This window comes from Acipenser ruthenus, chromosome 40 (assembly GCF_902713425.1).
Source record: "Acipenser ruthenus chromosome 40, fAciRut3.2 maternal haplotype, whole genome shotgun sequence".
Lineage (NCBI taxonomy): Eukaryota > Metazoa > Chordata > Actinopteri > Acipenseriformes > Acipenseridae > Acipenser > Acipenser ruthenus.
In genome coordinates this window covers 4,193,193-4,214,389 of record NC_081228.1, presented here as the reverse complement: position 1 = coordinate 4,214,389, position 21,197 = coordinate 4,193,193, and the positions used below count along the sequence as shown (strand labels likewise).

Sequence of the window (21,197 nt, the reverse complement as noted above, 5' to 3'; positions counted from 1 at the left end):
ATATATTACTGCAGCTTAACGTACATGGGGCTCTCCAGTATGTGTTTATTACTTTACTAATTGGTATTGAATTGTACCCTGGTGACTTTGAGCTGTTCTTCTACCTCATTCCACAATTCTAAAACTGCGATAAACTTGACCATTTATCCTATATGGACCACACTAAATTGGAATTACCACAAATTACTACATTCCCATTCCATAGCAGTTCAAGCCATTTCGGGTTTTACTGCAAGCTTTACTTGTACAAAAGGTGCTTGAGGTGTCTAATTAAGCCAATTTTAAAAGCTGAATCTGCTAAGCAATGGGAGTCTTAAATTATACCTTGTAGTTGAACTGATGTTTAACTGCACTGGGCCCTTTGCGTCTACAAATGTACAACACTCTCAAAGTGTATGAACTGTATGATACAGCATTATCTTGAGCAAGGCATCAGGGAAATCCACCTGGATGCATCAAACACTTATTGTTAGGGGTAATACTGGGAGAACAATGAAGAGGTGGTTGATGCAATTCCGTGTTTTTCCCCAGTGCTGTAAACTGCCCTACAAAATGGCAGCTGTGGCATATTGGGCCAAGATAGATGTTGATCAAATCAGTCCCTTTAGTCAAGTTGAATAAGCAGAAAAGAAAACAGGACTGATTAAAATAAATAGCTCTGGAAGTAGCCTGTCATTTCCCAGACAAGCTCCTCATAGGCACTTTACTGTACACATTTACAAGGGCTGTGTGACTTGCATTTCCTGACACCATCTGCTGCAGACACATCTGGGTGCATTCCATAGCTTTGCTGCTAGTTTGGGGGGAAATGGCCGTTTTCTTTATAGGCATCACAATAATAAGCTCCAGGTAGATTACAAAAAAAAAAAAACAGGATAAAGTACTTGTTCAGTTTCAAGTATGCTTTTACTTAATGTGTTGCTGTAATGTACTGTAATTGCTTTCTAGCTGATACTGTGTTTAAGTTCAGATATCATGAATTTATTTCATTTGATATTTACTGTAAGAAGTGTACTCTAATTTGCTTTTTTCTTTCTTTTAAGGCAAACAATCGTACATTTTTTGCAATGTCTACACACACCCCAACACTCCCTTTAAAAGGATTCCCGTAGAAAAGTGTAATAAAGCATGGTAAAGCATAGGTAATATCTGTAAAGCCCAGAAAGGTATGGCAAAAAAGGGTACACTATGATAAATGCATAGTATAACCATGGCAAAAGCATGGGAAAGCTACACAAGTACTGTGTGCATTTCCCATTGTAAACGTATCTAAGGGCTCACATAAGCCAGTGAAAACAAAACAGATAAAACATAACGATTATTTAATGGTTATCAGTGATCTATTATTATTATTATTTATTTCTTAGCAGACGCCCTTATCCAGGGCGACTTACAATTGTTACAAGATATCACATTATACATTATTTCACATTATACAGGTATCACATTATTTTTACATACAATTCCCCATTTATACAGTTGGGTTTTTACTGGAGCAATCTAGGTAAAGTACCTTGCTCAAGGGTACAACAGCAGTGTCCCCCACTGGGGATTGAACCCACAACCCTCCGGTCAAGAGTCCAGAGCCCTGTCCACTACTCCACACTGCTGCCCGTCTATATGTTACGATGTGCATGCCACAGAATGGAAGAGTTAACTTAAATGCATGATAAGATCTTACGCTTACTCAAAGACAGAGAAATACAATGGCTCAATCAAAAGACATATGCATCCAGGTTTTCAAAATGGGCCACTTCTCTATATTATGTGCCATGGAAAGCTGTGTTTGTCCTTACATGCTTCCAGAGTTCCAATGAAATCAGTATGCTAGAGACACACTCCTGGGGGTGGCAAGCATCCTTTTTAATAGAATCAGCCGGCAGCCACTACCCATGATGTTTAAAAAAATAAAGTACAGACAGAAAGCAAAAAAATCAGAAATAATCACTGCTGACAGGCTTGCTTTTAAATAAAAAAAATCTAAAATAGTTAGAGCTGTGTGTGTGTTGTGTTAAAAGGTTTCCTTTCTCTTCACCCAGCCTATCTTGATTACTTTAATAACAGTAGTCTGGGATTATGTTGAAACACACTCTGTAATTTACATTTTTGGCCTCATTAGAGTGACATGATTTTTTGTACAGGTAGTCTGTTTTATTTAATAAACGAATGCAATGCAATTTAGAAGACAAGTGATTTTTTAATTTTTTTTTTTTTTTATTTTATTTTTTTTTTGCTTATGTGGGGGGTAGGGAGGTTCAATTGCTTTCAAAACTTCAAACTACATAAACTGGCCAAATGCAAACCTATCATGGCCTTCCCTTCTGGATAGATTTGTTTATTACTTTGGTTCAACACTAAATGTGTTCCTCTGTGGAATTAAAAGGATGTAAAGTGGTTATTTTATAATAAAAAAAACCCTGGCCATATGAAATTAGATGTGATGCTACAAATATTTTTTAAAAATTATATTGAAACATAAAATAGTCCAGAAACTGGTTGGCCTATTTCATCATAAACTGTATGCAGATTGAACCCCATAGGCTTAAATGAACTGGATTATAGTCCTGGCTGTTACTAAAATGACAGACAGCAAATACAAAAGTTAAATATTCAGGTTTGCACTTTAAATCATCTTCTAGATTAAACCTTTGTCCAAAATGTTATTAGTTTTTTATCATTTCTTATAATAAAACTTAAAGGAATAGCATGTGAATGAATATTTGAATCCTATGCAGTTGTATTTATTGATTCATTTACTGTCAATGTTTTTCAAGTATTGTTTCAATATATTACATGTTTGATGTTTGCTATAAAATCAGTACAAGAAAAAACATAATTTGGAAAAAATAAACAACTGTCTTGTGTAAAATGAAACGCAATGATAGCACCATGCAGCTTTTAAGCATGTTACCTCTGTGATGCCTGTTTTGCTCAAATCTGTTTATTGGCTGCTGCAGAAATCAGACGTGTTTGTCTGCTCAGAAATGCTAATCGCTAGAATCCCAGCCTTTAAACCAGGCTTGTTTCTAATGCACATGAGTGCAATCTCGCTGTCTTGTGTGGTTTTGATTTGCATCATTATGACCTGGGTCCAAAGCCTTGTTTGAAAAGTTATTGTGGATACTGCTTACAGATGAAAAACTCAGAGCTACTGCACTGGCTGAATCATGTTGTTATGCAATGTTTGAATCCAGATTAATAGTATTGTGAAGCTCCCTTGAATCATATTGTCCTGGAAACGGAATGAATGCTTAGAATTCCTTTGAGATTCTCCTCACTCAATATGCATGCCTAGTCTGTGTGAAAAAATGAACTGCAGCAAATACAGGGCAGATCTGTGTTCCTACCATGCCTCTTCCTTTTTTTAAGTCTCAAGTTTGCCTCACTGCCGGGTAAAACAAATGGTTTCTGCTTGAGGCAAATGACAGCAGTCAGAAGGCTGCACTTTTAACTGCACAACAAAGAAATCTTCCATCTCCTAAAACCACAGTGGAAGGCGGTACATTGACAGACTCCCCTCTCCATGACCTTCACAAGGTCAATCCCAGCCGGAGAGAGGAGTTATTAAGCATGCTGTACACAGAACTCCTTTTATTTTGCAGAAATGTAAATGCTGCTTTCACCATTGTCTTTTCCAATTAGCATATTCAACAATCAGTCATTGTGATGCTTGCAAGCATCGCGGAAAGAGACACCGTTCTTGTTTTATGTTGTTTTATGTTGCGCACATTAATGCTCCAACATGATTGTTGTAGAGACATGTTTATTGATGTATTAGACTCATCTACAGCTGGAATGAATTTTGCAGATTAAAATATGACAGAACCCAGTATTATCTTAAAGACAAGCAGGATGACAATTGCTGCCTTTCCAATCTGGCTTAATAGAAGAACACATTACCATTACCTTTTACCCTATTATAGGAGACTACAATGTAGATGAAACAATATGGTTAAGAGTCTATCCAGTGCTGTGATAGAATAATAATGATATGGCTAGACTGTGTGCTGTGTGATTATGTTTTGCAATAGTTGATGCAGCAAATATGAATAGATGGCATATTAATATAGACCGGCACATTTTCAAAAATCTATATGTAAGTATTATTTAACTGTTGCACTCCGTAATTGAACAGTTTGAGAAATTTGCTCATAGTACCCCAGCGTGGTACTGCATCAGAATCACCATTCGTTATAGATCTGTTGTGTTGACATTGTTTGTAACGATGTAGCCTTATTAGGGTTCTGCTGGAGTTCAGTGGAATATAGTGATATTCAAACAGTATCCCAAAAGCGGTTTCCAAACTGTCTTGAACGGTGTGTGTGTGTGTGTGCGTGTGTGCGTGTGTGTGTGTCTGTGTGTGTCAGTGTGTGTGTGTGTGTGAAAAGTGTGAAAGTGCTTGGTTTACCTTTTTTCTCACATCACATGAACTCTACAATGCAATTTCCTTGATCTGCTTTATTCCTGCCCCCTGCCTACTTGACAAGCTGTACCTCGGCCATTCATACCTATGCAAGGTTTCACACTGGCATGATCTACCTGGGTCAGAACCTACCCGGGCAGGATCCGGTGTCATGCGGGTTGGCTACGCGATGTCACACTGCTTTTGATAAAGCAGGGTTGACCTGGGTGACAGACGCAAGTAAACAATATGCGTATCAATGCCCCGGAGGCAGCTTGTTACTGACGCTTCCATCCAAGCTTCTCTGGATTGAACCATCAGCCCAAATGTTGATTAGAGCAAATGTTTCTTCTCTGGCTCATGGTATGTCTCAAGCAACAATAATATGGCAAAACAGAATAAACAGAAATGTTCCTTGCGGATTTGAAGCACACTAGAGGATCCCGACAGGCTTTCAAGTGATGCAAAATCAAGAATCTTAAAATGGCTATGGTGCCAGTAAAGATATACAACTGTTAGGCACACTGTATATTATGTTATACTATATACTGTTGTGCTACCTACTCCGTAGAGTTGGGGTATGACCCCACCATCATCAATCCTGCTTAAACACAAGCTAAACTGTTTTTACTTTCTTCACCCAAGGTGTGAGGGATCTATATTACCATCTTCATTTTCAATTAAAATGTTCAAAGCATGTTGCCGTGTCTCAATTCTTTTCTCTCTTTCTCTAGTTCTTTTTTTAGTATATGGTTTGACTGTCCTAACAGATGATCTCTTTAAAACCTCATGAGAGAAAAATCATTGTATTGTTCAATATCACTTGTGTCTCCTTCTGTGCATTAGATTGGCTGATGGCAACATATTGAACAGCCAAAAGGATCTGAAAGCACATGAAGTTTTTAAGTGCCTCGTCAAGTGTGGTATTTAATTAGTCAAAGGGCCTGAATGAATCTGGTAGGCCTGTCCTCACTTTCATAATATATGCTTCAAACTCAATTAAGAGCTGAACTAGTCCCCTGCTTGTTCAAATTATATTGTCAAGCATTAAACCATTTACAAAGACAATATGGGGTCTATTTTAATTTTTTTTTTTTTTTTACAGCGCACAATTACTTTACCCCCAATGTCTAATTTAGAATGTCTAATTATGTTCCCTCAGAGCAGCAATTCCACACACAGCTGAAGAGAACTGAAGGTTCAGTGGGCGTCCTCTGATCCCACGACCAAGCCAATTGTTTCTTTTACACCCACTGGTGTTTTCCCACAAAGGGCAATTCATTTCCCCATTTAATAATATTACTATATACAAAATAAAATACTTGTGCATTTTAGAGGTATTAAGGTCTGTCCTGGTGTAGAGCATTAAAATAGACCAATGCACTTCCAAGAGAAAGAAGAGAAACTTCACCTGATTTAAAAGATTGCTCAAAACATTTTTTATTCAGTGTTGCATTTCATGGCTTTACTTAGAGTCGACACGTCTGTAAAATAGCCTCCCCGTGAAAGGCTCTATACAAGTGCAATTTGTTTTTATCATAATTAAGGGGAAATGCTGTTCTCCAGTCCAGGATAGACCCCTGAGGTGGAACAGCTAGTCCCAGAGGACTAATGAATAGTGTTGTAGCACATTACAACACCTTTTCAATACCTTTCCAAATTTCTGCAGGGTCAGTAACACACACAAATCTTCTGTACTGATGCAAAAAAAACAGCACTGGTGGCTTCAGCGGAACTTTGAGATCTCATTGCTGTAAAACCTTTAGCCCCAGGCCACTCTTTAGAACAAGACCCTTGCGTCCTTGTGATCAAAGACTCAGCTTGGATTCACTACAGCACATCAAACACTTCTTTGTGTTTGGCTGTATTTGTTTTCCACTGTAATTGCATCTTCTGTTCATTGGTCCCGCCACGATTCAAGGGCATCCTTTTAATAGCGCTCAGAAAGCCTGTGTGAAAAGATTGGCCATTGTACAACAACAAAAACAACTCAAAGGAGAAGACCAGAAGACCAGAAGGAAATGCAACTAAACGCAAAACAAGATCTTGGACAACTTCCTGGAAGCATGTCGATACAGTTCAAAGCAAGAGTCAGACTGGTCTGAAGCCCCTGACTCATGCTCCCTTTCAGTGGGTAGGGAGTACTGTGGGGAGACCACTAATACACTATCCACACTACCGAAATAATGTGCGATCAGTGAGCGTCACTATACCATGTGACTGCCATTCACTTTATTCACAATCAAGTTTTCAAAACATGATGCATTTCAGGCAGTGGAAATATGGAGGGGATCTCCAGAGGTAAAAAGCTAGTGTCACCTAGTATCTATCATCAAATTAAACATCACAAAAAGCTGTAGCAAAAAACAGTCTCATCCTGCTTTAAATCAATTTTCACTTAATTTAGAGCGGTTAAAGCAAATTAAGTGACAGAGATGCACGTTTATTGAAATCTGTTCAAATCGTAATGAACAATCCTCTTCCACGTTTCAATGTTCGTCTTGTTTAATCACAGAAATCTTATTTTAATATTAATCACACAAGTGCAGGGCTGGATTTTATTGGTGGCTGCTCCTGATGTTCCCCTTTTCTTGCTGCTTGTTTTCTCCCTATTGTTCTTTAATGCTGTTTTGGAAAGAGCTTACTTATCAGTTAATACAGGCTTTCGAGAAGAGCTGTTTATAAGGATTTATCGATTAAACTCTCCATTTCAAATATCACTAAAGCAGACCGCTTCTAAAAACCAAGGCAAGGGAAAGGCAATAATAATTAATTTTCACGGAAATCATGGAATCTGTGATAACCATGAAAAAAATACAGCCTTTACCTATAATACATCCCTCACCCCTTTTGCTGTGGTGCATATTTAGAGCTATGGTGCTAGATTCTAGCACCAGATTACCTTATATAGCACCAGCAACATTACATTCCGACACCAGTAGACATGTTTATTTATTTTTTTATTCTTTAGCAACCACAGATGATTATAGTTTCTCATTGGGTCTGGACTACTTAACTGCAGAAACTGGTTGCAAACATGTCTTCGCAGCACACTTTTACCCAATTTTCAATTAAATCAGAAAGTTAAAAAGGTATGTGGGCTATAGTAGACAGGTGACTAAATTAATTTAGCACCAGGAGGCTCTCTGGTGCTAAACTTTTAAAACAGTGTTTTCAAAACGACTTGCCCACTTGTTATGTTATATTTTTGGAACTATTTAAAGGTCAGGAAGCAAACTTTGTGGGGGTGGAATTTGTTGACAGACCAGGGTGGCCGAGAGATTAAGGGTTTGGACTCAAAGGGAAACTTATATTGGGCATGAAATATCAGCGTTAACTGATGCAATCGTCTTGTTTGCCACCCAGTCTAGAGCAAGCCTGGCAAAACATATTAAATATGATTCCCTTTTAAAATGTCTGTTTTACTTCCAACAACAGCTTGCAGATCACATTCACTCATGTTCCGCTGCTGCAGGTAAAATCATGCCTGGTTATTGGACTGCAATCTGCAATGAGCAATCCATCTTTTCAAATACACAAGAAGACACTACCTAAACACACCCCTGTGTTTGCAGCTCTTGTGTTAGGCCCTTCATTTAAAGCACAAGCTGTACAGATAATGTTCCCCTCTGGATTATTTGACTGTCGCTGTAGAACATTAACATGTCATAAAGCAGTGCTTTATTGTTATTTTTTTATATTTCATCTACCCCCAGTGACAAGTTGGTTTTATAGTGTCCCTGCAGTTAAAACCTCCAATGGCGAACCGAGCAGTCAGCCTGTGCCAGGGCTATGTTTTATAGGACAACATAGCTACATACTTACAAAGTGAAATACCTCAATACGGTTGCAGAGTATTCATTTTGCACCAGAGAGGGGTGTCTGAGTGCCCTTCATATTGCCAAGCTGTGTTTCTGTAAGTGTTTTAAAACGTACTTCACATCAATGGATTGCATTAGGAAATGCTGTTGCAAAGCAGAGAAGCATGTAACGCACCCTTTGTTTACATTTTCTAAAGGGTTTTCAAACAAAAGAAACAGTGGTAACGTGTTCAGCTACAGGGTACATATTATAATCGAATGCAACGTTATAATGTAATTATTTTAGTATTGATTGGTAACAACTTAATTACTTGTGTTATGAGTTTAATGATCATCTTTACAGGATAATGATAGTGAAAGAGTAAACTATGTTTATTACATCATGATTACAGTAACTTGTACAGAGTACTGTAATTAATACTGTTTGTGATTAAAAGGATTATAGAATCGGTGCCTCAGAATTTTTTTTCCCCTGAATTTCAGGTTCAAAGATAACACATTTGAGGTGCTGGGTTCAAAGATGCCACATTTGAAATGCTATGTAATGAAATACATCACTGCTTCAGAAATAAAACCATTTCCTTGTATAAGCTGGATTATTCCTTGATTCCAGAGTGTAGGAAACAAGTTTCCCCCAGTAGTCTTAGTTTTTATGTTGAGAACAATTTCACCAAAACATTTTGTGAACAGCTGCTAAAATGCAGAGTTATTGTACTGTATGTAAATGGGCCATTTTTATATAAGACATGATCACAGCTGCACCACTCGATGTAAATTTACCAGTCTTACACAATTTACTGCTTTTTAGAATATGAACTGCATCGTTTGGAAGAACTTTAAAAAACATAACGAAGTTATTTATAGAACTAATTATATGATATCACAAGGAATTACGGTGGCATCCTTGTCCCCTGTAGCTGGTTGCATACCTGCCTAGGGATTGACATCACTAGCAGACACTGAAAGAAAATAAGCGTCAGCATGCAGAAATATGAAACTCAGGCATTTATTAACAGCCTCAAATTAGTTTATGTGTCAGCAGAATGGTACATTGCCTATATTTGTTTTTTTCTTTCTCCTCCAGTGACTTTAGGATGGTGAATTGACACTGCCACGTGTAATGTGGGAGCAAAATTCAGCTGCTTCTTCTGCCCTGTGACATCATTTGAAGGGGCCCTGGGAATGCTGTGCTCCATGGAGCAGAAAAGCATGCACCCAAAGTTTCCATTTAAAAAGAAAAAAAGCCTGTAGCGCAAAGACATTCTAATTTAATTTTGCAAAATCTAAATTCTTCTCATATTCTGTTGCATAAACATGTTAAAACAGAAGTTTTAATTAAAGATGATCTGTCGAAAAGTCTGTTTATGTTGTTTTATGTTTTGCAAAATATATATTTTAAATAGGAACACTAAACTGAAACACATGCCAAAACAAGCGTCTTTAGTACAGTGCACATCTGTGGAGTAAAGCCCAGGGCATCTTCACATATATATATATTTCTTCTTTTTATTTTAAGTCGTTGCCAGAGTGATGGCCGCTATTTTTTTGTATTTTTTTCTCTTCTCTGTAAACATGCCATTTCAGTGGAGATTTTGACATTCTACAAAGTCAGTGCACTGTCATGCTGTGCTTATGTCGGCTGAATGCCCAGACCATGGGACAACCAGGGTAATCAAGGAGAACGGGCAGCAGCCAACACAAAGCCTGGAGATTTCATGCCAGGGCCCAGGCTTGCCAAATGAAGAAGGCAACACTCCAGACAGCTGCTTGGTGCCTCCATCCTTTTACAAACAGGAAGGCTCCCATCCGGTCCTCCCCTGTGCAGGTTGTCAGGGCAGAAAAAAGCAACAGCAAGCATAGATTTAAAGATGACAGGTGCCGCACGAACAATTTAATGTAACAGATTGTACAATGCTAATGGATTCTACAAACAGGGTTCCAAATAGTCCAGGATGGTCTTTTTTTTTAGTGCTGTAAAAAATGTAATAAGGATAATTTTAAATCAACAGTAGACTATTTTCTTTTTTAAAATGTTCTCAGTTTTTATTTTAAAAGTGGCCTCTGTTAAAAAAAAAAAAAAAGCCTCTACAGTCACAGACTATTAGTTTTAAAACTCTAGCGACACATTTCCCACTAGTGAGAATAACAAGATCCATCAGTTAGCTTCACTCATGAATAAATAATTTCCACTGGGACTAAACCCATTTCATTGTTACCCAAGCCAGATTCGCACCCATGCCTCCAGAGATGGAAGTCTAGTTCATTAACATCGGGCCACCCAGTCACCTGTCTATTATTCAGAGAGTTGAGATGTATACACCACCAGTGCCCTTCATGAAAGGTTATTATCCATGTTAGAATGGATATACTGTACCCTGGTAAAATACTGGGGGAAATACTGTGGGTTACTCAATTCTTATTTTTTAGCAGACGTCCTTATCCAGGGAAACTTTGTTACAAGATATCACATTATTTTTTACATACAATTACTCATTATATAGTTGGGTTTTTAATGGAGCAATCTAGGTAAAGTACCATGCTCAAGGTTACAGCAGTAGTGTAACCTGGGATTGTGGGTTAACCTGGGATTGAACCCACAACCCTCCGGTCAAGAGTCCAGAGCCCTAACTACTACTCCACACTGCCGCCCATATCCTATAACACTGCTAGATGTGGAAAAAAAACGTATACAAATTATAATCCATTACAGACCAAGAGTCATATTTAGTGTCCTTTCTCTGTATAAGCAATCAGTAACTTGGCAAATAACTAAACACAATTTGAAATAAAAAAAAAAATGTAATCCATGCAATGTAAAACAATGCCCTTGTCCACACATCACATTACTGAAGAAGGTCTTCATGAGTGTTCTGTGTTTACTTGCACAAGTCCACAGCTGTGCAGCCATGAATTTCAATAACTATAAATATGACATTAGCATTACAGAGAAGAATACACGGCAGACAAGAGGTAGCAGAATAAAATTATATTGTTAGACCCTCAAACAAGACCTACAACGTGTCTCTTGGCAATTTGATGGATCCACAGTTTTGGTGAGAATAATAAGCCAAGGAGATTAGGTTGTGAGTGGTATGATATTTATTTAGCAAAATAACTGAAGAGCTCAATTTTGGCAGCTAAAGCGCAATTGCTGTCTGAGGTTCAAGGTTGAGCTCCAAAAGTAAGTTTCATTATGCACAGCCAATTACACAGCGCCTGGGAAATGTATTTGATGCCATTCCGGGGCACTTTCCTAGTACTAATACCCAGACATGCTTTGGTGGCATTTGCTTGTGTGTGTTGACAAAGGGTTGCTGGCTGAATGAAAAGCTCTCTTTTGTGCAATACTGTTTTTTAAAGCATGTCTATTGAAGTTTGTGTAGTGTGTATATATGTCTGAGCCTTTTAAAATAACACACAAAGACATTCTTATTTTGTAAGGCTTCAAATGTTTTTACAAGACGCAGCCTTTCTGTGGATCAGAGTTGAGGATCTCTTTGCACCAGCTTTATGCAGAGCATGTTTTTTGTGAACATTTTCTGTTCCTCAATGAGGTTTGCAAACTGAATCCCTGCTCTGTATTATATTTTAGAAATAATTATATAGAGCTGCTGCAGGTTACTTTCAGTCACAATATGCAAGACAGCAGATTGGAAGCAGGTTGTATGCTCTCAGCTGAAAGCATCTTTCCATAAAAGGCAAAATTACTGATGATTATCAAAAGGAAACGGTCAACTTCCTTAAAGGAATGAGTGTTTGAGGAATTGTCACATATCCCTCCAAGATTAGTGCCATCCTGGCTTTGTGTGGTGGCCCTACACCCCACCCATGTGAAACATGTTTATAATTCCTGTCCAAACCCTTGTTAGATTATACAAGTGCTTATAGCATGCCAAGCCAAATGATCATTTAGAGGTATTTCAAATTAATTTATAGATATCGCTAAATCATTTTAAAAATGATATTTAAATGGAGCTTTAAATGAGATATCTAAAATGGATTTTCAGATATCTTTAAATCATTTGAAGATATCTCAAAATGTATTTTTTAAAGATATCTTTAAATCATTTTTCAGATATTTCTAAATCATTTAAAGATATCTCTAAATAACTTCTTGTTCTTTTAGAGGTATTTTTAAATAAATGGACAGGAAGTCCATTCAAAACATAGAGCATTTTCACAGGAAGTCATTTCAAGATATATTGAATGAAATGATTTAGGGATATCTCTAAATGGACAGGAAGTTATTTCGAGATATCTCTAAATGAACAGGAAGCTATTTCAGGATATCGCGTAATGATTTAGAGATATCTCTAAATGAACGTGAAGTTATTTCGAGATATCTCTAAATGACATTTTGGCCTAACATGCTAGCGAAACATTATTTAAAGATATCTGTAAACAAATTGGGATATCTTTATTAAATTAAACTAAATTAAGATATCTTCAAAAGTGTTTATTTATAGATATCTCATATTCATTTAAAGATATCTGCAAATAATTTACAGATATCTCTAAATATTTCAAGATATCTTAAAATACCATTTGGGATATCTCTAACTGATCATTTGGCTTGCCATATTATAGCAGACCCAGCACAGATAGAGGCAGCATTTAAAAATGCCCCCCCCCCCCCCAGTGTGCCACAGCTTTACCCTGGAGGGACCACTCTCATAGGAGTTGAGAAGCATCACCACCTACTTCCACCTCCCTGCCTGGCCAGACTTTGTCCACCCCCTTCCCCCTCGCCAAAAAGGCTGCTTGCAAAATTGCTGCAGTTTTATTTCTAAATGTGGCAATTGTCATCTTGTAACAGAACCGAGACCTACCAGCACTCACACATAGCTTGATTTTGAAAAGTTAACCAAAAAGGCATTTCCCATATCTTAATCTACTGAGGAAACAAAGCCATAGGAGTTTAGGAACTCCCCAGATTAATAGTTGATGTCCAGGCATACACACACACACACACACACACACACACACACACACACACACACACACACCTAAATGGACCATGGGCCTAGGACAGGATAAGAGCCTGAACTTGTCACCCCCTCCAGGGTAGACTGAAGGCTTGCTCGGGGCAATGAAAGATCACACCAATATTTGTGGTTTCCCTGCTGTGTAAGTAAATTAAAAGGATGTTAACACTTTACATTGAGTCTCTAACGACACTGTAATAGTGGTTACATAGTAATTACATTTTACATATGCACAACCTTGTATGTATCTTGGTTACAAAGATGCTTGCAGCTGTCAACATTTAATTTTGAAATTAAGTGAGTGGTTGCATTGCAACTACACAACTATATGCGTAATTGATGTGTTATTACAATGTAATTACAGTGTACTTTGGGACACAACATTGTGGGAAACACAGCATATATTTTTATAAGGGACTCGCTTACACAAATCAACCCTGGTCTCATTTCTATGAGTACCACCTAAAATAGATATCAACGAATAAGACATTCTATTACAAAATAATTACAAATAACAATACATTAATTTCATAAATACAGGCCTTTAAAAAACTGCCCCAGACTTAATTATGCCCGGATCAAAGCTTTTACATCAACAAAACTTACGCCCATATGTAAAATCAGTGGCATTTTGCGTTGCTCTAGTATGAATGTGTTGTACTGTGATTCATAAAATTCCTGATACTCATTATAACATTGATAATGATAAATTACATGCAGTCTTGCTGGGTTTTTAATATTAATTATTATTCATTCAAAACATGGGAGGATTCATTTCAGGTACAGAAAAATGATCCTTTTTTTTCCAGGGCTTAAACTAAATATACGCTTCATTTTGCAGTAGTTCAAATACTTCAGTATTTAATAACTCAGTGCATTTCCACAAGTTTCCAAGCCATCACCTGGGAGCTGAATCGATGTGAAGTGTTCAGCCTAGCGCAATGATCGCAGTGTGCGTCATGTGATTCAAAGGCATAGCAGCAGAATCAATATTCATTATACCCAGTTAATACCCCACATGACATCCCCGTAGCAACAGATTATTATTGGAAAAAAACAAAACAACAAACAACTTCATAAGGTTATCTTCTTTTCCAGTTCCCAAGTCACATCAACACTCACCTGATAATCTCAGGCAGAGTAAACCTAATTACCCATCAGTTTCCAGTCTGGGTCTGAACACACAGTAGTCACTGAGTAGGAGTCCCCTATGGATATGGACAGATGATTCTAGATTGTTGGGAGTTAAAAGGCTCTGAAAACCCATTCACTTGGCAGTAAGCAGCCTCAGGTCACAGGAGCAGAGTGACTGAGTGGGTGTTGTAAATATATCATGGTACAGTGACTTTAGAACTCTATCAACCCTGTACCACCTAACATAATTTCATTCATTATTGCTCCTAAAGTCAAGGTAATTCATATGTTTTATCCCTCAAACAATTCTTCACCACGGATCTTACAAACACAGGTGCCATTATATTGTAATCAAAAGTGGCTCAAGAACTTCGTGTCAAATGGGCATGGACAGTTTCATGAAAATCTGACAAGTGGGTTCAAAGATTCAGTCTTTAATTGCACCAGGCAGGAGTAAGCAGCATGACAGACAGGTCACCATGACCTCCATCAACAGCATATACTGGTACAGTCTAATGCTAATTGGACCAGTGGTTCCCAAGATACAACCTTTAATTGTTTGACCAATCAGTCTTCAGCTCAGCTTTTCCCCCAAGGAGATTAAAATTCAAGTATTAATATTAAACTGTACAGCTTTTTCACAGAAGCAACCCACTCACTCTCATGAAGCTCTGCATTTAATGTCACAGCATGAAACTGTTTTATTAACTGTTTTCAAAATGTTGTGTCTCTGTAGCCCTACAGTGGGAGAGCCAGAACGACTTGACCACAAGTATTTTATGTACTCAATTGTTTCATAGGCAACTCCGTCCATCTCTCTTTCTCTGTTGCATTGAAAGCGTAAAGTACTACTCGCAATTTATTAAAAGACAACCTGTCTGTAAACATAAAATAAGAATTGTGGACACCTCCAGCTTGTGACATATTGGACATGAAGGCATAACACGTGTTAAATTTTAAAATGTGCAATTACCTGGGAAGAGGAGCATCGCAAAGAGTCCGGACAGGATGAAACAGCAGAAGGAATTATACATTCTTGAAAATGTTCAGTGATTCTTTCTTTTTTTCTTTTTCTTGTCTTCTTTTCTTTTTTTGTCTTCAAATTGATCTGTTGTTCCTGGCGGCGTTCAGTGTGGGGTGATTACAAATCCAATGCAAGTTGATGCATAAGAGAGACTCAGTTCTCTCTGATTATTCTCACACTGACACTGGAACACTCTGCAATCTGAAGAAGGGAGAATGGTCCTCCTTTACTGGGCTCTGATTGGCCGAGGCCTTTGGCTGTCAGTGGGAAAGGCACTCTGCTATTCAGGCTAGCTGTGCTACTTTGGCAGGCTTCTATGAGATTATGTTTGTGAAGGAAAATAAAGGCAAACTGTATAATTAGTGTATATCATACAGTATTAGGAATGAAAAGAAAAAAGCATACTGTGTATTCATAAAAAAGTTTTCCTTTTAAAGCCACTAAAGGTGCAAAATACTAAGGGTTGGTTTGCAGGTTCTTTGACGCTGTTTAGTTGTCACTACTCAATCACTGACCAACCAGTAGATGTCGTTTGCCAATCTATAAAGACACTTGATGTATTGGTCCTTGTTTTCCTGGTTGGAGTCTGAACTGCAAATGCTTCCACTGTCAGCACCCTTTCAAACTCTTAGCTCCTATCCGCTTTACTGTCAACTACCTTCTGTGGGCCTTTAATAACGAGAACACAAAGCATGTGATGTGCTGACTTCAAATAAAGTAGCTACTTCTGCAAGCACTTAAATATAGCACGAAACAAGCAGGTGTACTGTAACAACACAATGTGCAAAATTCTCAAAGAATCCAAAATCCAACAATATGTTTAAATCTCAGAATGAATACAGATCGTTCTGCATCTCAATTTTTTTCAGCTCAATGCGTGAGGAAAAAGTGATTTATCAAGCAATCTTCAGCCCATACCACCCACCTGTTTGTGTGACAATGAACAATAAACAAAATATGAATTATGGAGCTCATTTTTGATTTGTATCTGTTTCATCTCAAGAATATTTGGACACGTAGGTTTTGCTGAATCATGCTCAATGATGTGATGAAGCTGTGCTTTGTATTCATGATATAATCTTTTAAGAAACATAGAAAACAATTGTGAAATCCAAACAATGGCTCTTTTTAAATGACAACTCTTCTTACTGAAATTCATCAAGCCAGTATTGCCACCATGCCAATTACCACTCCGTGCATATTTCAGAATAATCCAATATTTAATCATTTGCAGTAAATTTGTAAAAGACTCACCCTTCATGAAACCAGAACTGTTCAGAACCACAGTGTAGCAAAAGTTACTTTTAAAGACATTAGCACTGAAAGTTATAAATAAAGAAGAATCAAGAAGAAATCGGTTTATTAGGAAACAGATAATAAAACCAGCCATGCATCGTCTCGCATCGTCTTCCCTTCTAAAAGCATATGACAAAGGACAGAACAAATTGATGCAAGGCAATTATGGCACAAGCAATTTGACAAGTGATTTTACATTACTGTAGAACCTGCACACATTTCATCAGTTCTAGCAGGACTCAGGGCCATGCTCATGAAGTATTGAGCTAAAATTAACTTGCAGAGATGAAAAGAAAAAAAAATGCTTTAACAGAACTGTTTTAAAAAAAAGCAGGTCCTTCTTATGCTTTTATTTGTAGCTTAAAATATTTCCTGCATTTTGTTTCAATTTTTGTCTTGCTAAAATCATACGCATATCGCAGGCACTTAATTCGTTTTTTGGTGTGATAAGTAGTTTAGAAGCCACCCCTGGTATGGAGAATCCAAATGCACAGTCTGGTGTATCTGGTTTGCAAATGACCAATGGGAGCAGGTGGAACTGGTCAAGTCATCAGTCAAGTTCGACACCATGTCTGGAAGGAGAGAGCTTGGTGTGATAGTCAGGTGTCATATTTGTAGGAAGAGTGAAAGGGAGATCAGCTCAAGACATGCTGCAGTCTTGTAGATATCCCAACACAGGTCACGCACAGTAAAGGCAGTCCCAGAGAATACTACTTGTGTAGGGCTAGATGGTTGTCCAACACTTTTTTCTAGTACATTTTATATTATGTCTGTCACGTGTTGGTCTGTCAGTAAAGCAGCATTTAGAAAAATAAAAAGTTTTTTTTAGGATACTAGAATCTTTCACTTTAACATTACCGAAACAATATTTCATTGTCTTAAGTCTTTAGTATTATTACTTCATTGTCAGGTCTTTCTGCTGTTACCGATAATGTAATGAGATGTTGTTGACAAAATATATAAAATAAGAAACAGCTGGCATGTTAACAACAAACCAAACCTACCTACTCTAATCACACTCGCAGGTCTCCTGCTTCAGATCTTATAATATTTTGATCTCTCTGGAAAGTATTCTTGTGATACAATCCCTGTCATATTTTTACAGTCATTATTCAAGCTCATATTACAATAAAATATTACTACTAACTTGAGTCCCGCATTTCGCCCACTTGGGATTTTGTTTGTAATGCAGATAAGGATTTTAAATTCATCAACTTGATCCATGCTGTGTTTGTATCTAGCTCTGTTTTAGACTGCCGGTTTTAGAAATCATAGCTTTCAGCCAACACACAATATTTGCATTAATAAAATACGTTGTTGTATTAAATACACTCTTAAATCTTTTGTGTGATTTCAAGAATTCAATATGCAGGAGTTTTTATCTTGTTAATGTTGTATTTTTTTTTGTTTCAGCTTCATTCATCTTTCAAAGCTTTGGTAGGTTTATTTTCAGTTGTTTCAACTGCTGAAATGCGTTTGAACAGTAATTTAATGTACATAACCTATGGTCTCTCAATAATATTTTAAAGGGTAAACTGAAGCATGTCTGCCGCCATTTCAATACAGTGTTATTGAAATAAATGTACAAACCGAAAGAAGATGTTAAGATGGTTGAATAAGTAATGTTAGGAATCAAGGAACAGATGTTCCAGGCAAAGTTCTTCAGGCATGGTTCTGGACAACACTTGGGGTCTCATTTACCAAGCGTTTACCGTACGCAAAACATGATTACTGTGTGCAGCTCTGTCCCCATCCTTTTTACTATTCCCCTTTCCCTGTGGAAAGCAAGGATTTAGCAGGTGCAAAATTAAGTTGCATTGAATTAATGATGTTTACATATGCAGAGTAGCATGTTAAACACAGATAATCAGCTGCCATACATTCATGAGCTATTCATGAAGGTCTGACAAGGATGTTGCACAGGCAAAAATTACCCAGAATTTCCACAAAGCGGAGAGCATCTGTACGGATTTGAAATGGCAGATATTTCATGTCCTGCATAGCCAGAATGTGTTAATGTGACACTATGATTTATTTGGGGTTAATTGTAATATGCTGAAATAATTTAGTTTCAATTTAAAATAATATCTTATTATCTACGCGTCCTGCAACAATGTGAAGCCTACAAAATCAGCATGGTTTGTTTTGTATTCATGTAGGACAGACAAAAAGAAAAGCTTGCTAGGTATTCATTTGATTTTACTACTGTACTGTTTAAGCCTATTGCACATATCTATATTTTTACATAATGTAATGTGTACAGTTAATATATTAATGTTATTTTAATATGCACTCATATTTATTAGGCTATTTATATAATTTTTTTTTTGTTTACTAATGATGAAAATGATACACGGAACAAAACTAAGATAAAACTAACTTCATACTACTGAAAAAACCTACCCATCGACTTTTAAATACATTTATTGATCACTGTTAGAAGCAAATTTCAACTGTTTGACACAATATTACAAGATTCATTGTGGTTGTAATTAAACATTGTTAATAAAATTGTAACTAAACATAGTTACAATGTACATTTTTCTGTAGGATCTTTCTGGCTTTAACAAAGTTGGGAGGTTGCATTGTAACAATGAATCTTGATGAATTTTGTAACATTGTGTCAAACACTTGCATTGAGTTTAAATTCTGGTAGCTAGTTATACAGTTGAGTTTTTACTGGAGCCAAAACAAATTTCCGCCCTAACAGTAATATCTCGGACTTAAGTTTATTCCTTACAGTAAGTTGCAGCTGCTTCCAATCTATCACGACGTGTGTTTCCCCATCGTTCAAGGATGTCCAAATTATGAAAACCTCTAATACAGAGATTGTCCATGCAAATGTCCATGCATGTGTTCTCCCAGGGGTGTTGTAGTGTATTCTAAACTTCCATGGACTTCTCACGAGTGCCCCAGCAACTCTGGACCTGAAGCAGCAGTTGGAGACATGCAGATGTTCGGGGCACACTGTAGTTTGCAAAACTTGCTCTTGCTCTGTTCTCACAGTTTTGGTAAGTTGCTTTTGTGAAGCATCCCCCAGGTGAGGGTTGTATATGTATACCTATATTCACAATAATTACTCATAGCTTTGCCTGAATGATGAGTTTAATATTTGTGGTCTGAGGTCAACAACCTCTAAAATGATTGAGTCTGATTGTGAGACAAGGATTGATTAACCTTATCAGTGACATTTAATGATAGTAATAAAGAAGCTCAATTATATGTTCCTCCATTTAAAGGGATGCAATGTTGTATTGCATTCCATCAGAGTCTTTTGACACAAAATGATTCCAGAAGAAATACTGTAACGCATTCAAACACCTGATCAAATTGAACAACCCCCCCCCCCCCCCACAAAAAAAATTCTTAATTATTTTCTTAACTTCTTCAGTCCTGGCACTTGTTAATTGGAAAGCAACAGCCCTGGCTTGATTATGGAGCTGCTGGGCTGATGAAACTTGAACTCGTATATTTTGGAAATACATGTGTGTATGGAAGCTGATATGGTGTGGGTTTACTCGACTAAATAGTATGAAAGGTACATGCGTTAAAAATAATCTGCCATTTCATTGGTCATCTTACACACGTCATACTACATCCCTGCCAGCCAAATGCCCATGCTGGCAAAGGACTCTGGTCTTTGTAGTCCTATAGCTACATGCAACCATATGTGACTGTATTAAAATTATAATTTACTACAGTGACCATATGGTAACAGCTCAGCTCGTTATACAAATGGCTTAAACGGCATTTATAATGCATTTTAAATTTGAAAATGCATTTATTAATTAGGAAGGTGGAGAGGAAAAAACATTTACACAGCTGTCTATTTCCCAGAAGCAGTTTACAGTGTGTCTCCAGTTACACAGTAATTGTAACCACAAAATGCATCTGTTAGTTCAGTATAATTAAAAGTGTTTCAAACTTGAACTTTGTTTTCAAACTTGAAGTTACATTGTAACAACACAGCTGCCACTGTGACCCCTGTTATTACAGTATAATAAGATATGATTCAATATAATTAATAGACACTTAATTCAAGTAGAATTGAGTTCTCAGCCCCCTGACAAAGGAGGTTAGGCAAACCTGCACCCTGAACAAGGCAACTGAAAAGACTGCAAAAATAACATCAATATCTCTTACACATGTGGAGAGGCGAATATTTAGTTATTACCCAAAAATGCTGACGATGGCTGAAAGCTCAGTTGCATTAGAAACACCCTTCTTGACCCCAGCTTTTTGTTGAGTCAGTGATACTGAGCAAGCATACAGAATGTGGACTGGATCAAATAAATGGCATCTGAGATTTAAACTTGTATACTTGATTCAAGCAAAGTTTTTGAATTACATCTTTTAACAGATTTATAAGTGCAGTGGCTGCTTTAGGACTGTATTTATTATTATTATTATTATTATTATTATTATTATTATTATTATTATTATTATTAAGCAAGAGAAAATCTGTGTAATTATTTCTTCTTTTTTTTTTACTTGGATAATGAACCCGGTTTCAACAGGGATCCCTTTAAGCCTTG

General features: G+C 37.2%; 1 protein-coding gene across 1 annotated transcript in view; it reads right to left on the bottom strand.

The window, feature by feature from the left end:
* LOC117966528 (opioid-binding protein/cell adhesion molecule-like) overlaps positions 1-15,555 on the bottom strand; it is a 364,153-nt gene extending 348,598 nt beyond the window's left edge. The window contains exon 1 of the mRNA XM_034912730.2: positions 15,316-15,555. Coding sequence (XP_034768621.2) covers positions 15,316-15,376 — 61 coding nt within the window. The 5' untranslated portion in view covers positions 15,377-15,555. The remainder of the gene's footprint in view (positions 1-15,315) is intronic.
* Positions 15,556-21,197: the final 5,642 nt, after the last annotated feature.